General features: G+C 41.2%; 1 protein-coding gene across 1 annotated transcript in view; it reads left to right on the plus strand.

Moving 5' to 3' along the window:
* Window positions 1-1373: 1373 nt before the first annotated feature.
* The window catches only part of LMTK2 (lemur tail kinase 2), a 33563-nt gene continuing 17802 nt past the window's right edge, over window positions 1374-17134 (plus strand). The window contains exons 1-6 of the mRNA XM_026687371.2: window positions 1374-1763; window positions 11728-11852; window positions 13343-13487; window positions 14847-14920; window positions 15206-15324; window positions 15704-15791. Of these exons, the coding sequence (XP_026543156.2) occupies window positions 1658-1763; window positions 11728-11852; window positions 13343-13487; window positions 14847-14920; window positions 15206-15324; window positions 15704-15791 (657 nt within the window). The 5' untranslated portion in view covers window positions 1374-1657. The remainder of the gene's footprint in view (window positions 1764-11727; window positions 11853-13342; window positions 13488-14846; window positions 14921-15205; window positions 15325-15703; window positions 15792-17134) is intronic.

Raw genomic sequence — 17134 nt, forward strand, 5'->3', positions numbered from 1 at the left:
TCCCCCCAAGAAATATTAAATCCATTACAGTGCAGCTTATGTAACAGTTTTTTTTCCTCCTGGGCAAATATATGCAGAATTAGCCAAATTGAGTACTGTACTCAAGAATCATATTCACATACTAATATTTAATTAGAATAGAATAGAGCTGGAAGGGATCTTGAAGGTCTTCTAGTCCAGCCCCCTTCTCAAGCAGAAGAACCTATAATATTTCAGATAAGTGACTGTTTAGTCTCTTCTTACAAACCTCCAGTGATGGAGCACCCACAATTTCTGAAGGCAAATTGTTCCACCGGTTAATTGCTCTCCCTCTTAGGGAGTTTCTCCTTAATTCCAGGTCGCTTCTCTCTTTGATTAGTTTCCATTTATTGTTTCTTGTCTTGCCTCCTGGTGCTTTGGAAAATAAATTGACCCCCTCCTCTTTGTGGCAGCCTCTCAAATACTGCAACACTACTATTATGTCACCCCTAATTCTTCTTTTCTTTAGACTAGGCAGACCCAAAAACCTGCAGCTGTTCCTCATATGGTTTAGTCTCCAGGCCTTTGATCATCTTAGTTGCTCTATTTTATTTGATTATTAATTTAATTTATCATCTTATTTATATGTCAGGTTGCCCAAGATAGAAATTGGGACAGGGGCTGTGACTAAAAGAACACCAGTCATTCATTTACCCTTAACTCCAAGCTCTTGCAGGCACCAGTTAAGATAAGGAAAAAGAGTTAAATGATAAGAATGGGTGTTTTGCATTTTTCCCTTTATCCTTCCCACATCCTTTCCTTCTGTGTTATGTTTTCCGGTCTGCAAATCTCCCTTGACTTATCAGTTGCTTTATTTATTTATTTTAAAAATCAAGGTTATTAAGGAAATAGCCGTAGAATAAAGTGCAGAAATAAAACACCACACACACCCCTGAGCATGCACAGAGCGCATTTGGAAGGTTTGAATCAGGGCAGTCTCAAAAAGCCTTTTTTTTTTCCTGTTCCAGGCCCGCCCTCGCTCTTATCCGATTGGTGGCGCCTCCTGCCAATTATAAATCTCAGCCGCCAACTCTATACTGTCCCCTCCCTCCTTGGAGTGAAGATAAAAAAAAAAAAAAGGTGCAACATCTTAATTGCTCGCTTCTCCTGCCAATCTGGGCAACCAAAGCCCGCCTCTTGAAGCTTCACCTTCTTCCCCCCCCTCACGCGCTGCTGTCTTAACGCGGAGGAGGCGGGCCCACGCCTCCGGTTGGCTGCGACGCGGCTGTCACTCCACGGCGGACTCCCACCCCCGCCGCGCTGGGGCGCCCCCGCCTCCTCGGGGAGCGGATCCCGCGCCGATTGGCGCGCCGGCCAGCCAATCCGTCTCTGGCGACCAATCCCCGCGTCGCCCTCTCTCAGGTAACCCGGAAGATGGCGGCGGCGGCGGCGGCGACGGCGGGGACGAGGCGAGGTGCCGTTGCCGGCCGTGCCGCGTGAGGGAAACGGCGGCGTCTCCAGCGGGCCTCCCTCCTCGGCCTTCTCCTCCTCCTCCTCCTGCTGCTGCTGCTGCTGCTTTGCGCCGTCGTTCTCCGGCGGGAACCCATGCCGGCCCCTCCGAGGAGCCCCGCGGGCTGAGGCGAGACAGGCCTGGCCGCGCTGAGGACTCGGCTGGAGCCTCCTCTGAGGCGGCGGAGGGATGTCGGGCCAGCTGCTGCTCCCCGGGCTCGGCTGGGGGGGCCTCAGACTCTTCTGCTTGTGGCTGGGCAGCGGGCAGGCGGCTCCGCTGCCCCCGGCAGGGCCAGGTGAGAATCGATCAATCAAAAATAGAGCTGGAAGGGACCCTGGAGGTCTTCTAGTCCAACCCCTAAAGCCGGGAGGGGCGGAAAAACCCCCTCCTCAGGGAGAGAGGCAGGGCGGGGGGTGGAAAGCGCGTTTGAGGAGGGGCGGGGATTGGGTTGCCCCCGCAGCCATGACCCCCTTTCTCCCCCCGCTCAGCCTGGCCTACCTGGCAGGGTTGTTGTGAGCCCTCAAAGGCCGGGGGAAGTGAGGCGGGGGTCTGAAGCCCTGCAAGGAAACCGGCGAGGGGGTGGGTGGTTTCAGTCGAGGGGGTGGGTGACATCAGCAGCTTTTCTTTGAATTCGGTTTTTTCCCCCAGTTTATCCTTATTTATATTTATTTATTATAAGACAAATCTCTTCTGTGGCCAATCACACTTGGCCAATAAAGAATATTCTGTTCTATTCTATATTCTATATTCTATTCCTGTTCTGTTCTCTTATTTCCATTATTTTATTCTGTTCTGTTCTATTCCATTCCATTCTATTCTATATTCTATTCTATATTCTATTCTATTCCTTATTCTATTCTCTATTCTGTCTCTCTGGGATTCGTGGATTCAACCATTCTGGGCCTGGGGAGGGGGGGGGAAATGACCCCAGAGGGGGATGGAGACCTTCAAAGGGGCTCATTTGATTGGTGGTTGTCACGGGGTTGGGTGTGTGTGTGTGTCAGTGTGTGGGGGTGGTGGTAGTGGTGTTATTACTTGTATTCTTTTTATACTGGGATTATATACGGTCATCCAAAGGGAGTTTTATGGTGTGTAAGCTGCCCACGGTCACTGAAAATGACTGAACGGCCAGAGGAATCCAGTCAATAAGTCCAGCCAATCAATAAATCCAAATCAATAAATATAGCCCTATAAATCCAATAAATAAATATTATTGCCATATCAATCCAATAAGTAAGTAAATAAATAAATATAGCCATATAAATCCAGGGAAGGGAAGGGAAGGAAGGAAGGAAGGAAGGAAGGAAAAAAGAAAGAAAGATATAGTTCATTTGGGGGAGGGGGGTGTTTTTTCTTTCTCTGGTTGCCATTCCTATTATGGATCTCCTCCTTCTCCACCAGCTTGGAACCTTGCACTGACCCTTTCCCCAAGGCTCCAGCATCCATCCTCCCCACTGTTAAGTGTTGCCCTGGTAGGCCAATATCTCTGGAGAGGGCTGGAATGCAATAATAATTATAATTAATAATAATAATCTGGCTTGGTTTGATTAGTTTCATTTCAAGATCCACTGCTGCTTGTTCTGCCTTCAGGTGCTTTGGGAAATAGGTTGACCAACTCTTCCTTGTGGCAACCCCTCAAATATGGACCGCTGCCATCATATTGAAGCATTTCTGTTTAAACATCTGGACTGAAGGAGACTTCACTGTCTCCTGAGGCAGCCTAGTTCATGGTTAGTCTCACAGGCTTAGGAAATTCTTCCAATCTAAAATAATAGGGAAAGGTGATCATCAAGTCCCACCCCTGCCCTTTGCTTAACAAGTGTCTGGCTAGTCTCTGTTTAAACATCTGTATTTCCCAAGGTAGTCTTTTCCATTATGAAATAGCTGACCGTCATGACATTCTTCCAGATGTTCAACTTTCTGTTTTAAGTCCTTGGCCTCTTAACCTGCTTTCATGTCCTCCCTGATCCATTCGTCTGATCCTTTTCTTATGGCACTTCTTCATCATTAACATCCATTTGCTGACCACAATAAGTGATTACAATTCTTTATTTGTATCTTCCATTGGGGTACATCCTAGGAAGTGCACAGCTTGCAAGGGGCTTTGGTAGAAAAAAAAGGGACATGGAAACAGCAAAGAATGTAGGTGTAATATCTCTCTATCTTTCTATCTCTCCGATGTTATATATTTGCAGATGTGTGTGTTGATGTGAGAAAGAAAGAGTCTCACCTTACACGGAAGGGGGAGGGGAAGTGAGGATAAAAGAAAGATTGTTCAGCTCTGCTGTTATAAATGACACTTCGCATATTTTCTAAACAAACCTGAATTTTGGGTAGAAATATCACAGCCTTAAGATTCTTTTTGCATTTTGACCTGCTTTTATGTATTTGTGTGTTGATGTCTAAAAATTACCCAGATAACAAAAATGCTTCATGCCAATAGTGATGGTATGCTTTAGTTTGTGAAAAGAGCTATGTTAAGCAGGTTAATTTTTAAAATGCCATGAAATTCTTGACCTCTGAGAATACAAGAGAGATAAATATAGGTACTTATGGGCTATCATCTTCAAATCTTCTCTTACACATGCGTAAAGGCTTTCCTTCACTGGAGCAAGCCTATTGTGTAGGCAAAGGACACAAACATTTAGTAGCACAACATAAAAAAAGGAACTAGAATGGATAAGAATCACTATCTTATCACTATCCTGTCTTGATTCTATTTGTTCTCAGGTATTTAAGAACCCCACAAATCATTCAGTGTCTTTTTGTGTCTAAACCTAGATATTCAGTCTGTGACAAGTTGTGACAAATAACCAGACATAACCATTCTGAATGTTTTTACAAACAACTTATTGGTTATTAACATGCTTTTAGATTTCAAACATTTTATGAAATGGTTCCCCATAGTGATTCAGATGCTAACCAGTCTTAAGGGAAGTAATACAATTGAATCTGTTAGCTTGATTAATTGAGTCATCTTTGTTTTATTAATCTCTAATCTCTGTAAATCTCAGCTCTTGAATAAATTATAATTGCCCTGAGGAGATTATTGTTGTTGTCTGAAGTTTGGTAGAGATCAAAAGTAAGCTTATCCTAATATTTTCCCATCTATCTTTTGCTGCAACTGATGCAACCTTTCGTCTTCCATATTTTTCCCTCAAATTGGGAAACTATTAGAATGCGGTTCATGAAGTATAAATTCAGCAGGGGCAAAAGGGGATTTTAAAATAACCAAATGGCAACATTTGAAAGAGTTCTTGATATTGTTGGGAGGAGCTTTCAAAATATAGTGTGTGTATATAGGGTAAATATATTGTATTTTGGTTTGTAATGGTAGACATGGGAGCCATGATGTGCAATACCTGAAGTGCATATTTTCGCTCTCGCACTTTCACAGTTTCTGTGTTGAAACAGGAAGTGTGGCTACCTTGAAACTGACTGGTGTTCCTATCCCTTGATAAATTTCCTTCTGCTTTTAAAGTAGAGCGTCATCTTATTTGTAACAAAATTCCCACATACTGTACTAAGACTTTGGTTCTGTGCACCCTTGCTAGATGCCAGCTCCGTTGTTGAACATAACAGCTTTCAAAGTAAATAACAGAATAACAGAACAAACTAAGAGTAGAGGCCTTCTAGTCCAACCTTCTGCTCAGGCAGGAAACCCTATACCACTCCCGACAAATGGTTGCCCAATCTCTCCTTAAAAAATTCCAGTGTTAAAATAGATAGGTTTCAAGAGTAATCGTCCTTAATATATAAAGATTTACAGCCTTACATTTCCATTATTTAAACTGGGACAAGGGCTGTAGTCCTGTTCAGAACTGGATGATGAAATGCATAAACCAGCAAAACACTGAAGGAAGAATTTAAGCAGACTTTTTTTGTCAGTTTTGGTGCCATGCCCCTTGGCTATGCTATTAATAAAAGCTAAGGAAATTTGTTCTTCCTAGTAACTGATTTATCAGAGTCTGTCCTTGCAATCTCAGAATTGAGTGAAGATATCTGCTTTTTTTTTTTTTTAGAAAGTCAGTGAATGTGTGGTCAAAGTGTACATTCAGGTGTGAAAGCAAAGCACCTTTGACCTTTGATCTCATGCCATGAGACACAAGTTTTACATTTGGCAAGGAATTAATTACTATTTTAAAATGTAAAGATCTTCGTTTTGCTTTCCAAGTATACCTGCTTGATGGTCTGAATCAGCGTTTCTCAATCTTGGCAACTTTAAGATCTGCAGAATTGAACTCCCAGACTTCCCCAGCCAGCCAGGCTGACTAGGGAATTCTGGGACTTGGAAGTTCACATTTGCCAAGTTTGAAAGACACTGATATAAGATGAAACTACTGCAATTGTGTTGCCCTTCTTAAGTCTTCTCAAAGTGGTGGAATCCAGATGTTTTGGCCAACTTCACAGAGTGACAATTAAAGCACCCCCATCTGCCAAACATAAGATTAGCAAGCTTGCCTGACTCTGTGTAGATCTTGTGTATAGATTGAACATTGTGAGCACAAAATACACATACTGTGTGGTAGGAGTAACTTTGCCCCTTCAATTGAAAGTCCTAAAATTTGGGGTACTTTTAGTTCAATTCCAGGTCTTTACGGAATTACAATGACCCACCTTTTCTTTCTGAGCTGTTCCAACTGTTGTTTTCATATATATTTTTCCTCCTCTTTTATTGTGCTTTCTTTGGGGGTTTGGTCTTCAGTATGCAGACAATTTCTTCCTGCTTTCTGTACACAAGGATTTTGTTTCTTGCTACTCCAGTTTTGTTACATACCTCCCTGGGTTCTCACTGCCCTGCATCATTGAACTTACCAGATGTCTTTTTGGTTAGGTTTTAGTGTAATCTTCATGGTTCAGAGTTCTCTCTTTTCTTAAAACATTTTACAGTTCTGTTTTCCCCCATGCCGGGGCAACGTTTGAAATGGAAAATGCAACTTCCAGTAAAATGAAGTGTTATATTATTGCCGTTGTAAGAATGAATGAGAAGGCCCTCCTTTGTTTAACCCCAATCATTAAATGCCTGTGCAAACAGTGAATCTCATAGAGTTAACTGAAAACAGCAAGTCTTAATTTTTGAATTAAATCAGGAAAGTAATATATATAACCAGCCACAAATCTTTTGATGGATTGGCACCTACCTTTTGCTTCATAGGTTATGTACAAATTACACTGCAGGTATCTATCCTGTACCCAACAGGAACAAATATCTCCTCCTTCCTCCCTTTTTTGGCTACTACTTGGAATCTGTTTATTTTTCCCATCTTCTCTCCTTTTGTCCTTGGCAGTGTTGTTGAAGGGCTGGTAAAATGTTCTGTCACAGTGCACTGAAAAATAATTGACCAGATTTCCTGCCCGTTTCATGGGAATCTGGAAACGCAGAAGTGAAAACTCATCTCCAGCTTTTCGGAGGTTTGCACAGCTGCCTTTTGTGGTTTTCTTGTGCTTAACGATTAGAAACATTTAACTGTCCTGCAGATAATAGGTTGCTTATATTAGCCTAGAAGATAGTTGAGAAGCATCCTCCACGGATTTGCTATTTTGAGTTTGCTATATTACTGAGAGATTTAGAATTCAAGATTATCTGGAGCATGGAAAGGGGATAGGGAGGTTTGCCTGATTGCCCCTGAGATTATGACAGAAGTTAAACAGACCAGGAATTGTGTCTGTGGCTTCTTCGGGATTATGATGCAGGAGTTGCCTTTTTTTTTTTTTTTTTTAAGGGAGCTGTCTTTGGTATCATGTTAAACAGTGATTTGGCTATCCTGACTTTATGCAAATTGGCTCCGATTCTGTTTGGATCATTGATGCAATAATCATGTTCATTAGGGAAAGTGAGTTGATTTGATAAAATAGTTTTTGTGATGAGCAAAATCTTTCCAGCAGTGTGGAATATGTCTTGGTTATTCCAGGAGAGGTCAAAAAGCTGCTTTAGAGCTGGGATTGATTTGCATTTGAAGTTCAATTTCCAGACTTGAATCTTTGTGAAACTGGGGTACTTCCTCATTCAAGGGTGGGAGATGGGGAATCTGAACACATTGAAACATGCCAGGTTATAAAAGCTGTATATAAGAGATTTTGAGGGCATGTATGTCTGTAGTTTTTTTTTTTTTTTTTAATAGAATAAATCTGGTGGTGATGAGCAAATTCCCTTGGCTTGAATAACCCTACTGGACTTGACTGGCTGATCACCTTCAATATTGGAGGCTCTGATTGGAATTAACACATCTTTTTACATGTACTGCTTTCTGAGTTGAAAGCGGGATTAATAGCTGCGATTATTTTGTTTGTTAAGGGAGAGGCAAGGTGACTTAGCAATTTCAGATTGGGTGTGATGTAATTGTGGCACACTCTTTCCCTGTTCTTCTAGCTAGTTAATTTCCGGCTTTGCTGGTACTCCTACAAATAGGCCTCAAATAACCATTTGTTTAACTTCTGATTGTACAGTTGCATGATGATCATATGTTGTGCCTGTGTACAGAGCTCCTTCTCTCTTTCAGGACGCCACTTTTCAAATTATTATTTTGTCTCTGTGCAAGAGTAACATTGGCACTATATTAAAACTTACCTGGCTAACATTTAAAGAAGTATTTCCAAGATGAAGACTCAGAATAATTCTTAGAGATAGAGAAGAACGTTCATTTTGGATACGTCCAGGTTGAAATGGCATTGGCAATCATAAAAAGTATTGCATGTAACAATCCATTTTTCAGAGTGTGCATTATTTGCTAAAAGTGAATTTATTCATTAATAGGAAAAAAGCATATATTTCTAACCAATGAAAAGCCCAAGAAAACAAGCCCAAGAGGAATTTGGAGCTGGGACACTTTAAAAAAAAACGAGTGGGTATCATAGGTAGGCCTCCTGGAGTGACTGTACAACAACCACTCACAGTTATGACGTTGATGAAAAGAGTAATTTTGTGACTAATCTTCAAATTGCTTTATAAAGCAAAGAAGCTGAAGTGAGATAATAAACAAATGCACTGTTTCGCTTAGCAGCCAGTTCTCTTTAAGTTCAATTTGCCAGCCCCAGTTGTGGTTGCTAAATGAGGACGATCTGTGACAGACAGTTCATCTCACTTAAGTATATTGAAAGAGAAAACCCTTAGCTAGGCCTTGGATCTTAGGAATTAAATTGGAAACTGCCATCCATCTTTCAAGGACCCTGGCACTTTAATGTCCCAAAAATGATTTTTCAGGAGGCAACTGGACTTTCTTCTTCTTGTTGTTGTTTTTTGAAGACATTTTGCTTCTCATCCAAGAAGCTTCTTCAGCTCTGACCGGATGGGTGGGGAATGGAAGGATATATATTCCTTGCAGACAGCTGGTCAGAGCGAAACGTCTTCAGAGAAAAAAAACCAGAAAGCCCAGATGCCTCCTAAAAAAGCATCTTTGGTGACAACAGGTGACCTGTATGACTAAGAATCTCCATAGCCTTCTGGCACCTTAATGTTTAGCTCCACGAAGATCCAAGCCACCATGATGAAGGAAGTCTTCAAGAACAGCCCCTTTGATGTCTCCTTTTTTTGAGTCAAACTCCGTAAGCCAACTCTTAACAAGCGAGGTCAAGCATCCTCATGGCCTCCTGTCCAAGCAGCCTGGATAAAATTGCAGCGGGAACGTCTTTCTCCCAGTAGCCAGAAAGGTAACCAAGATAAAGAAAGCCGGTCCTTCTCAGGTTCAGGCACGCTCGCTTAAAAATTAATTTACATTCATGACTTTGCTTGTGTTTTGGGATGGCTTCTAGCGCCCCATGAGGCATGCCTGTATAAGCATGTCTCTCAGAGACCCTCAAGGCCAATACAGTATGCAGATGAAGTAGAGGTTAAAGACTTGCTCTTTGATCTTTTGGGGGTGATCTCCAACTCAACCGCTTTAGAAGGGAGCTGTACGCCCTTGTTCTCTCCCAGTTTTCAGGAGAACATCTTAGCCCTCCGCTGTGATTGTTCAGTAGTTCAATTCTTCTGCTTTTGAGATTCCCACCTCCCTTCTGTCAAGTCAGGGCTGTCGTTTTATTCTTGGTGAGGTTTCTTACCCAGCATGGTGTGTGTGTGTGTGTGTGTGTGTGTGTGTGTGTCTCCCTGTACAGATTATCCTCGACATACGACCACAGTTGAATCCCAGATTCCTGCTGCTAAGCGAAACATTCATTAACTGAATTTTGCCCCCATTTTATGACCATTCTTGCCACAGTTGTTAAGTGAGTCCCTGAAGTTTTTACATGAATATCACAGTGGTTAAGTAAATCTGGCTTCCTTCCCCATCGACGTTGCTTGTCCGAAGGTCCCAAATGGGGATCGTGTGAAATTTGAGTCAGTTCCCAAGTGGGCAAATTTTGATCATGTGACCACAGGGGTTGCTGCAACGGTCGTAAGTGTGAAAAACAGTCATAAGTCACTTTTTTCAGCACTGTGTAACTTTGAACAGTCACTAAATGAACTGCTATAAATCGAGGACTGCCTGTATGTTGTGAGCCTTTATGGCCAGCCTAAAGTGTAGATTTTTTTTTAAATTGCTATATTAAAATGTTGAACTGGTTTTTGAAGAAAAATACATAAAGTTCAGACAACTTCATTGGCATTTATTGTAGTAGTCCTTACTGTTGTAGTCCTCGACTTACAACAGTTCACTTAGTGACAGTTCAAAGTTACAACACCACTGAAAAAATGGACTTATGACCATTTTTCACACTTAACGACCTATGAGGCATCCCCATGGTGATTTACATTCAGATTCTTGGCAACTGACTCATATTTATGACGGTTGCAGTGCCTCGGGGTCACGTGATCCCCTTTTGCGACCTTCTGGCAAGCGAAGTCCGTAGGGAAGCCAGCTCCACTTAACGACCATCTGACTAATTTTAACAATTGCCGTGATTCGCTTAACAAATGTGGCAAGAAAGGTTGTAAAATGGGGCAAACTCAGCAAATTTCTCAGCAACCTGTATTCTGGGCTTAGTTGTGGTTGTAAGGCAAGGATACCTGTACATTATTATTATTTTTTAGGTTGATATTGTTCTTAGGAGATGCTGTGTGTATCACAAGGCTCCACTGCTCATTTTGTTGAATTTTCAAAGCACTGTTTTCCACCAAAATATAATTTTGATTCTTCCTAGGTGGATACAAAGCTATTACTGAACTATTTATTTATTTATTGCCCATTGTATCTGGCTGATAGTTATTTAAAAACTGGAATGTAACCTCAGAATTTAGTCTTTACAGCTTGATTTAGAGTCATTTCATCCCTCTCAGTCTCCTCTATCTTCTGTATAATTTCTTTTAGAGATTCTTATTGATCGTAGGTACTACTCAAAGACTTTGACCTATTGGAGTGGGATTAAAATTCTGTAGCAAAATATGAATACATTTTTATACTTATCGTATTCATCTCATAGTGCTCCTATTACATTTCAAAATAGCTTTTGTTCTAATCAAAACAAATTATAATACTTAGCTAACAGCTTGGCAAAGAAGCTTTAGGCAGTAATTTAAAAATAATTGCCAATGCATGCCATCAGTGGATCCCTCCAAGACATAATAATTAAGAATCTTTTTAGTCTCTGCAGGTGTTATATGTGGAAGACTTATAACTTCTGTTAGTTGAGAGAAAGATGTAATAATCTTGGACAAAATCCCATCTTCATCTAACCTTTGGTTTAAGGTGTGTCCAGTCAGATGCTGCTAGACGTTCATGGAGAAATCTGTCTTTTCCCAACCTCTGAACAGCTGGAGACATCCTGCTACTGAATGTGGAGATCCCGTTGTGGTTATACCACATGTCTAATTTAGATAATTTGAAAGCCGTTCACGTGTAATAACTTGCTTCTAGTGCAAGATATTCTATGGTTGATTTAAAGCATATAACCCATTTTATGCCCAGGACAACAAACAAACAGTAAAAGGATATCCACGCAAAATTTTGTCTGCTAGCGATAATCTAGTTGACGGGCTGCAAGAAGGAACAATGAAGAAATCCAAGTGCTAATTATTGTGTTAAATTAGAAGTGTGCATAGGAAGGAGAATTGTCACAAATCAAAAGCCGTAAATTGAGGTTCACTGATCCTTAAAACCTGATCGCTTATTATTTATGCTGTCTTCCTTACAAAAAGATTCCTTAAATATGCCAGCAAGTGGGGATTTATTACCCAAGTAAATTATGAGAAATGTTTAAATTATTTTTCCCCTAAAGCCTGCAGTGTTTGCTGTGCTATATAGTGCCCTAAACCACATTAATGTTAAGTCCCATTTATCTTCCAGGAGAAGAGACAGCCTTTGAAATTTCCTACTCCTTGGTGGTTCTTTCTGCCGGCGGCCTCTTAGTTTTGATACTACTTCTTGTAAACTGTATCTCCTGCTGTAAGGATCAAGAGATTAACTTCAAGGTGAGTAGTATCAAGAACTCCTTTTGTTCATTGTACAGGTAGTCCTGAACCACAAATTGACTGAGCCCAAAACTTTCTGTTCCTAAGCAAGACACTTATTAAGTGAGTGAGTTTTGCCTCGTTTTACAACCTTCCTTGTCTCGGATGTTAAGCGAACCATTGCCATCGTTAAATTAGTAACACGCTTATTAAGTGGCTTTCCCCATTGACTTTGCTCCTCAGAAGGTCGCAAGGGACCCCCCCCCCCCCGCAACCATCGTAAATGTGAGTCAGTGGCGTCATAACTTTGAACGGTCACTCAATGAACCTGTGTACATTCATGTAGGGGGAAAAAGCAAAGCAAAATCTTTTTGACAGCCATACCCATGTACCACTTAGGCTATGCATATATTTTTAGTGTTAACTTATGGTTGGTTTGGAGTTATTTTTGTGCTATGGTGAGGCGTGCTTTGCATCTCAATGCTGTGTTTTAGCCGTTCATTGCTATTCTTGTATCTTAAAATGTGTAAGAACCTTTGGAAATTATACGGCAGTTAAAAATCATTCTTTTAGCAAAGGAAACACATTTATCTTATCTCAGATAAATGTGTTTCACGGTGATTTTGATCCTGTGTCTATTATGCTATGCTGTAAGCCCCCAGATTCATTTGACACAGGACTGTCAACAAATAAATTTCATAATAAATAAAAAATAAACAAATGTATTGAAATTATAAGATCTGCTGCCTCTGCAAATATAGGTACTGACATGAGGGGTCCTTGGTACTCTCTGAGCCTGGTTGTTTTCTTGCAGATGTTTCATTACCCAAACCAGGTAACATCATCAGTTCTTGAAGGGAGACAGAGAGCAAACCCCACTCCTTTCTAGCACTGATGATGTTACCTAGTCTGGGTAATGAAATGCCTGCAAGAAAACAGCCAAGCTCAGAGAACACCAAGGACCCCTCATGTCAACCCTGAGCTACAAATATTCTCCTTTATAGGTACTAACCTCACAAAGGATAAGGTATCTCTGGATGGCTGAACATCTGTTTCTAGTAGTCCTAACTAGTGCGGGAGGTGAACCGTTGATGTTTACCAGCATCTGGGAGGCCACTGTATTCAAGAAATACATCATGATGTGTTGAATGAAACACTCTACATCAAGGTTCTCAACCTTAGCAATCTTAAAATGTGTGAACTTCAGGGCTGGCTGGAAAATTCTGGGAGCTGAAGTCTACTTGTCTTAAAATTGCTGAGGTTGAGAAACACTGCCCTAAGCAAACCCAAAGTTGACTAATCTTTTTCTTAACAAAAGAATAATGTGTAATTCTTCTATAAAACATGGCATTATAGCATTAGTAATTGGCTTAGGAGCATTTGATGTCTGAGATCTATGTAGTGTTGCAACTGGGTTTGCAGTATAAACTGGGTTTGGCTTGTCATATGCAAATCAAGCTCTTTGCGTAGGGCATGTCTCTGTTAGTCTGCTAATCTCTCTGTCTTCGTAGGAATTTGAAGACAATTTTGATGATGAACTAGACTTCACCCCACCCGCAGAAGACACCCCGACAATTCAGTCTCCAGCGGAAGTGTTTACCCTTAGGGTACCCAGTGTTTCTCTCCCAGCTCCATCCCAATTCCAACTTCCAACAGGTATGAACATTGTCCCAATCCGATAATTGCCTTTCCTCTCCTGTTCCCTCCGGTATGCCATCATGGCACCGGTTGGTTCTCCGATATTTCTTTTTGCTATTCGAGGCACAGATTCCATCTTGGGTATGCTCGCGAGAGGGAGGCATGCTTACTTTTGAGGTTTTGAGGCTGTTGTGCCCCCAGCACAGGGTCTTGTTACAATCATTGGCGCGGATACAACGTGGAGGATGACTTGATCAAACAGTTAGTTAAACACTGTGGATGTCTAATACTTAAACATTGTGGATGTGCCTTTTAAGAAATCTCATTTAACTTGAAAGGATGGTCGTTAAATCTGCTTGAGTTCAGTGTGGTTTTACCCTCCAGTATACCCTGTTGGGTGGTGGAGACAGAAGCGGAAGTTGCTTTTTTTCTAAGCCTGAATGAGATCAGGTTTGGCGGATAGGAAATTTGCCTCTATTTTGTTTGGGATTTTATACCTTGATGAAAGTCACAGTGAGGAGGTGTGCCTCAGCTACTGAAATCACTTGATCTCTCCTGGAAATGTTCATGAAGCTGGACGCCATGTTCATAACTACACAAAGGGCGTTTGGAATGGTGGGGAGGTCTTTCTAACACAGGAAAAAGAAGCTGAGGACCATTGTCTTTGCATTTGCAGAACATGCAAGGATAGCTAAAGTAAAGCGGTGTAGGACCCCGCTATGATCTCAGTATATTGTATGAAACAGGCCATTGTGCTACACCATAATATAGAATATTTGAGCATTATATAATTACAATTATTATGTTACGTTAACTGTTTAATTAGAATTTAGAGTTCAATGTGCTACATCACGTCAGTCTCAGTAAATATAGAATGGAATGGAGTGGAATGGAATGGAATAGAATAGAATAGAATAGAATAGAATAGAATAGAATAGAATAGAATAGAATAGAATAGAATAGAATAGCTTGACTCCCTCTTTTCCTACTCGGTGGAATCAGAATGGTTTGATTCAGAATGTCATTGGTAGAGCTGCTTACTGTACACAGAAGGAATACAAATATTGGGTTGTATCCAGTGGCCTCATTTCACTGGCAGATGCTGTTACCTCAACAGAACAATTTCTAATCTCACTACATATCTCAAAGCAGATGTTGGAAAGGAGACATGGAGAATGCCAGGAAGTCTGTTCAAACAACATTCAGTGTGGCTTCAAATTACTGGATAGGGTAGGATAGGACATGACAGGACAAATATGATTTTGTCCTGCTGTATTGTAACATAAGAGCTACATTGGGTTTCTCTGAAAAATTGTTTATCTAGCCAGATAAAATTTTAATACTTCTTTTAATGTGTTTTCTTTCTTTCTATCACAGAAGACCTGAAATCTCAGGTTGCTCGTCAGAATTTAAATTATATCCAAGAAATAGGAAATGGCTGGTTTGGAAAGGTAAGAAATCTGTGCCCTGAGTATTACAATGCTTCTGTTCATTTATCTGTCACTTAAAATATTTTTAGTGGTAAAAGTGAGCCCACCGCAACAAATCTCTTGAATCAGTTTTGAAGTATAAGCTGGCCATCTTCGCCATAAGAAGCTTTAGAGGAGGGATAATCCAAGCTTGGCAACCTTTAACACCTGTGGACTTCAACTCCCAGAATTCCCCAGCCAGCCATGCATGCCAGGATTGTTCTTCTCTTTGAAGCGGAACTGAGGTTTGATTCTTTCGCTTTTCAGGTTCTGCTGGGGGAAGTTTACACTGGCACTAGTGTAACCAGAGTCATCGTGAAGGAGTTAAAAGCCAGTGCCAGCCCCAAGGAGCAGGAGCGGTTTTTGAGACATGGGGAGCCATATTTGTGAGTAGCCCCTTGGGCCTTTGCTAAGGATACATTTGGAGCGAGTAGGACTGCGGCAATGAACCTTGGCCTCCCCAACCTGGCACTTCTTCCATTCCCAAAAAATCTCAAGCCAGGTTTAATTGTGGGAAGATGAGCCAAGAGTTCTGGTTAGTTAACATTTGGGAATAGGAGGACGTATAGATGTTTGCTAACGGCATTCACACCTGCAAAATGTTTCATTGTGTTCAGTTTCAAATGTTTTCCAATACATCAGCAGACTGAGAATCATACTCCTTTCTCTCCCTCACCCCTCCACCCAAGTTTCAATGTCACGAGCCACAAATACAAACAAATTGTTCCTGATCTTAATTTTTCTTGTCTGGACTTTTCTTTACAGTATCCTTCAGCATCCCAATATTCTCCACTGTACCGGCCAATATGTGGAAGCCATTCCTTATCTGTTGGTATTTGAATTTTGTGACCTGGTGAGTAAATGAAACCTCAGTTCAAGAACCGTTAGAAATTCTGCAAATTTGAGGAAGGTCCTTTTTTTTATTTTCTTCTCCTGGAGCAGTGAGCTGGGGAAGGAAGCACCATTGGGTGATAGCCTTAGGTGAGAGGAATGCCAAATGACCTGTTGCTCTTGTCCATGGCTTCATCTGAACCCTGGCTTGCATTTCAGGTAGCTAGAATAAACAAGACAAGTCAACAATAGAAACAATTAACTGGTCTGATAAAAAAGAATAAAGGTCAGTTGGAGATCTGCTAAGGTAGAGGTTATTTTGCAAGGCAGATTGGTCTTCTAACATCTTTTTAATGTTTCAATACATTTGCATGCAAACAGAATGTATTACAATCATTATTCAGCGACATGATAGGGCAGTTGCATTTCCTAGCAAAGCTACCTCCATTCCAGATTCATCTCTCTCTCTCTCTCTCCCTCCCCTCTCCAGACCTCTGTCTGAAATACACAAATCTAGGTCGCTCTGCCCTCTTTATACTAATTCTGTAATAATTTCTTGCATCTCTGGAGATATACAGTACTAATTATTTTTCATTTAATTTCCTGGCCTCTGAGGGAGGGTGACAGAGATTGTGTAAAATAAACTGGCATTATCTTTTTTTTTTTTAATCCCCTTCTGGTGAAAAATGCCTACTGCTTGGAGATACTTTATTTGCAAAATACGGTTCTGATAATTCAGCTCGTTCGCAAGAAGCTTTGGCGTATTAAACCTAAAAGAAAGCACTTTCTTAATGTTCTTAATGTTAAATAGCAGCAGAAACCACAGTGATCCTGGACTTTGATTCTGTGCACGTGATTCATACAAGGACTTTGCTTCTCAGGACATAATGTGATGCAATAAACTTTGCATACGAAGGGGCTGGAGTCCCATAAGCACACCTGCTCTTTTAATTATGGCCATTGGAAGAAATTGCTGTGGTGCTGTCTGTTTTAGTCAAATTCAAGCTTGGAAGCGGAAGAACATAATATACAGCAGCTGCGAAAACACTTAGCTCGTTGCACATATGTGAGAAGGGTGTAGCTTTTGAAGTGATAAAAGGAGTGGGAGGTGATGGTAGTGTTAATTTGCATTTGTGCCCCTCAGCCCTACGAACACATACATTTATAGCTGCAGCTACACGCAAGAACATTCGTAAAATGAGGTGGTAAAATATTCCTCTGACTTAAGCAGATGAGTCCTGGTTACTTGGCTATACAATCATATTCCCACGTGGCAGTTGGTGTTGGCCTTGTAGAGTGGTTGAAACAGAATTTCGGAGTGGTAAACACGGCCTGCTTTGTCATCATTAGTGGGATGTTCTGATT

This window comes from Notechis scutatus, chromosome 12, assembly GCF_049901735.1.
Source record: "Notechis scutatus isolate UNSWTSFEM ecotype Mainland chromosome 12, rNotScu1.2, whole genome shotgun sequence".
Lineage (NCBI taxonomy): Eukaryota > Metazoa > Chordata > Lepidosauria > Squamata > Elapidae > Notechis > Notechis scutatus.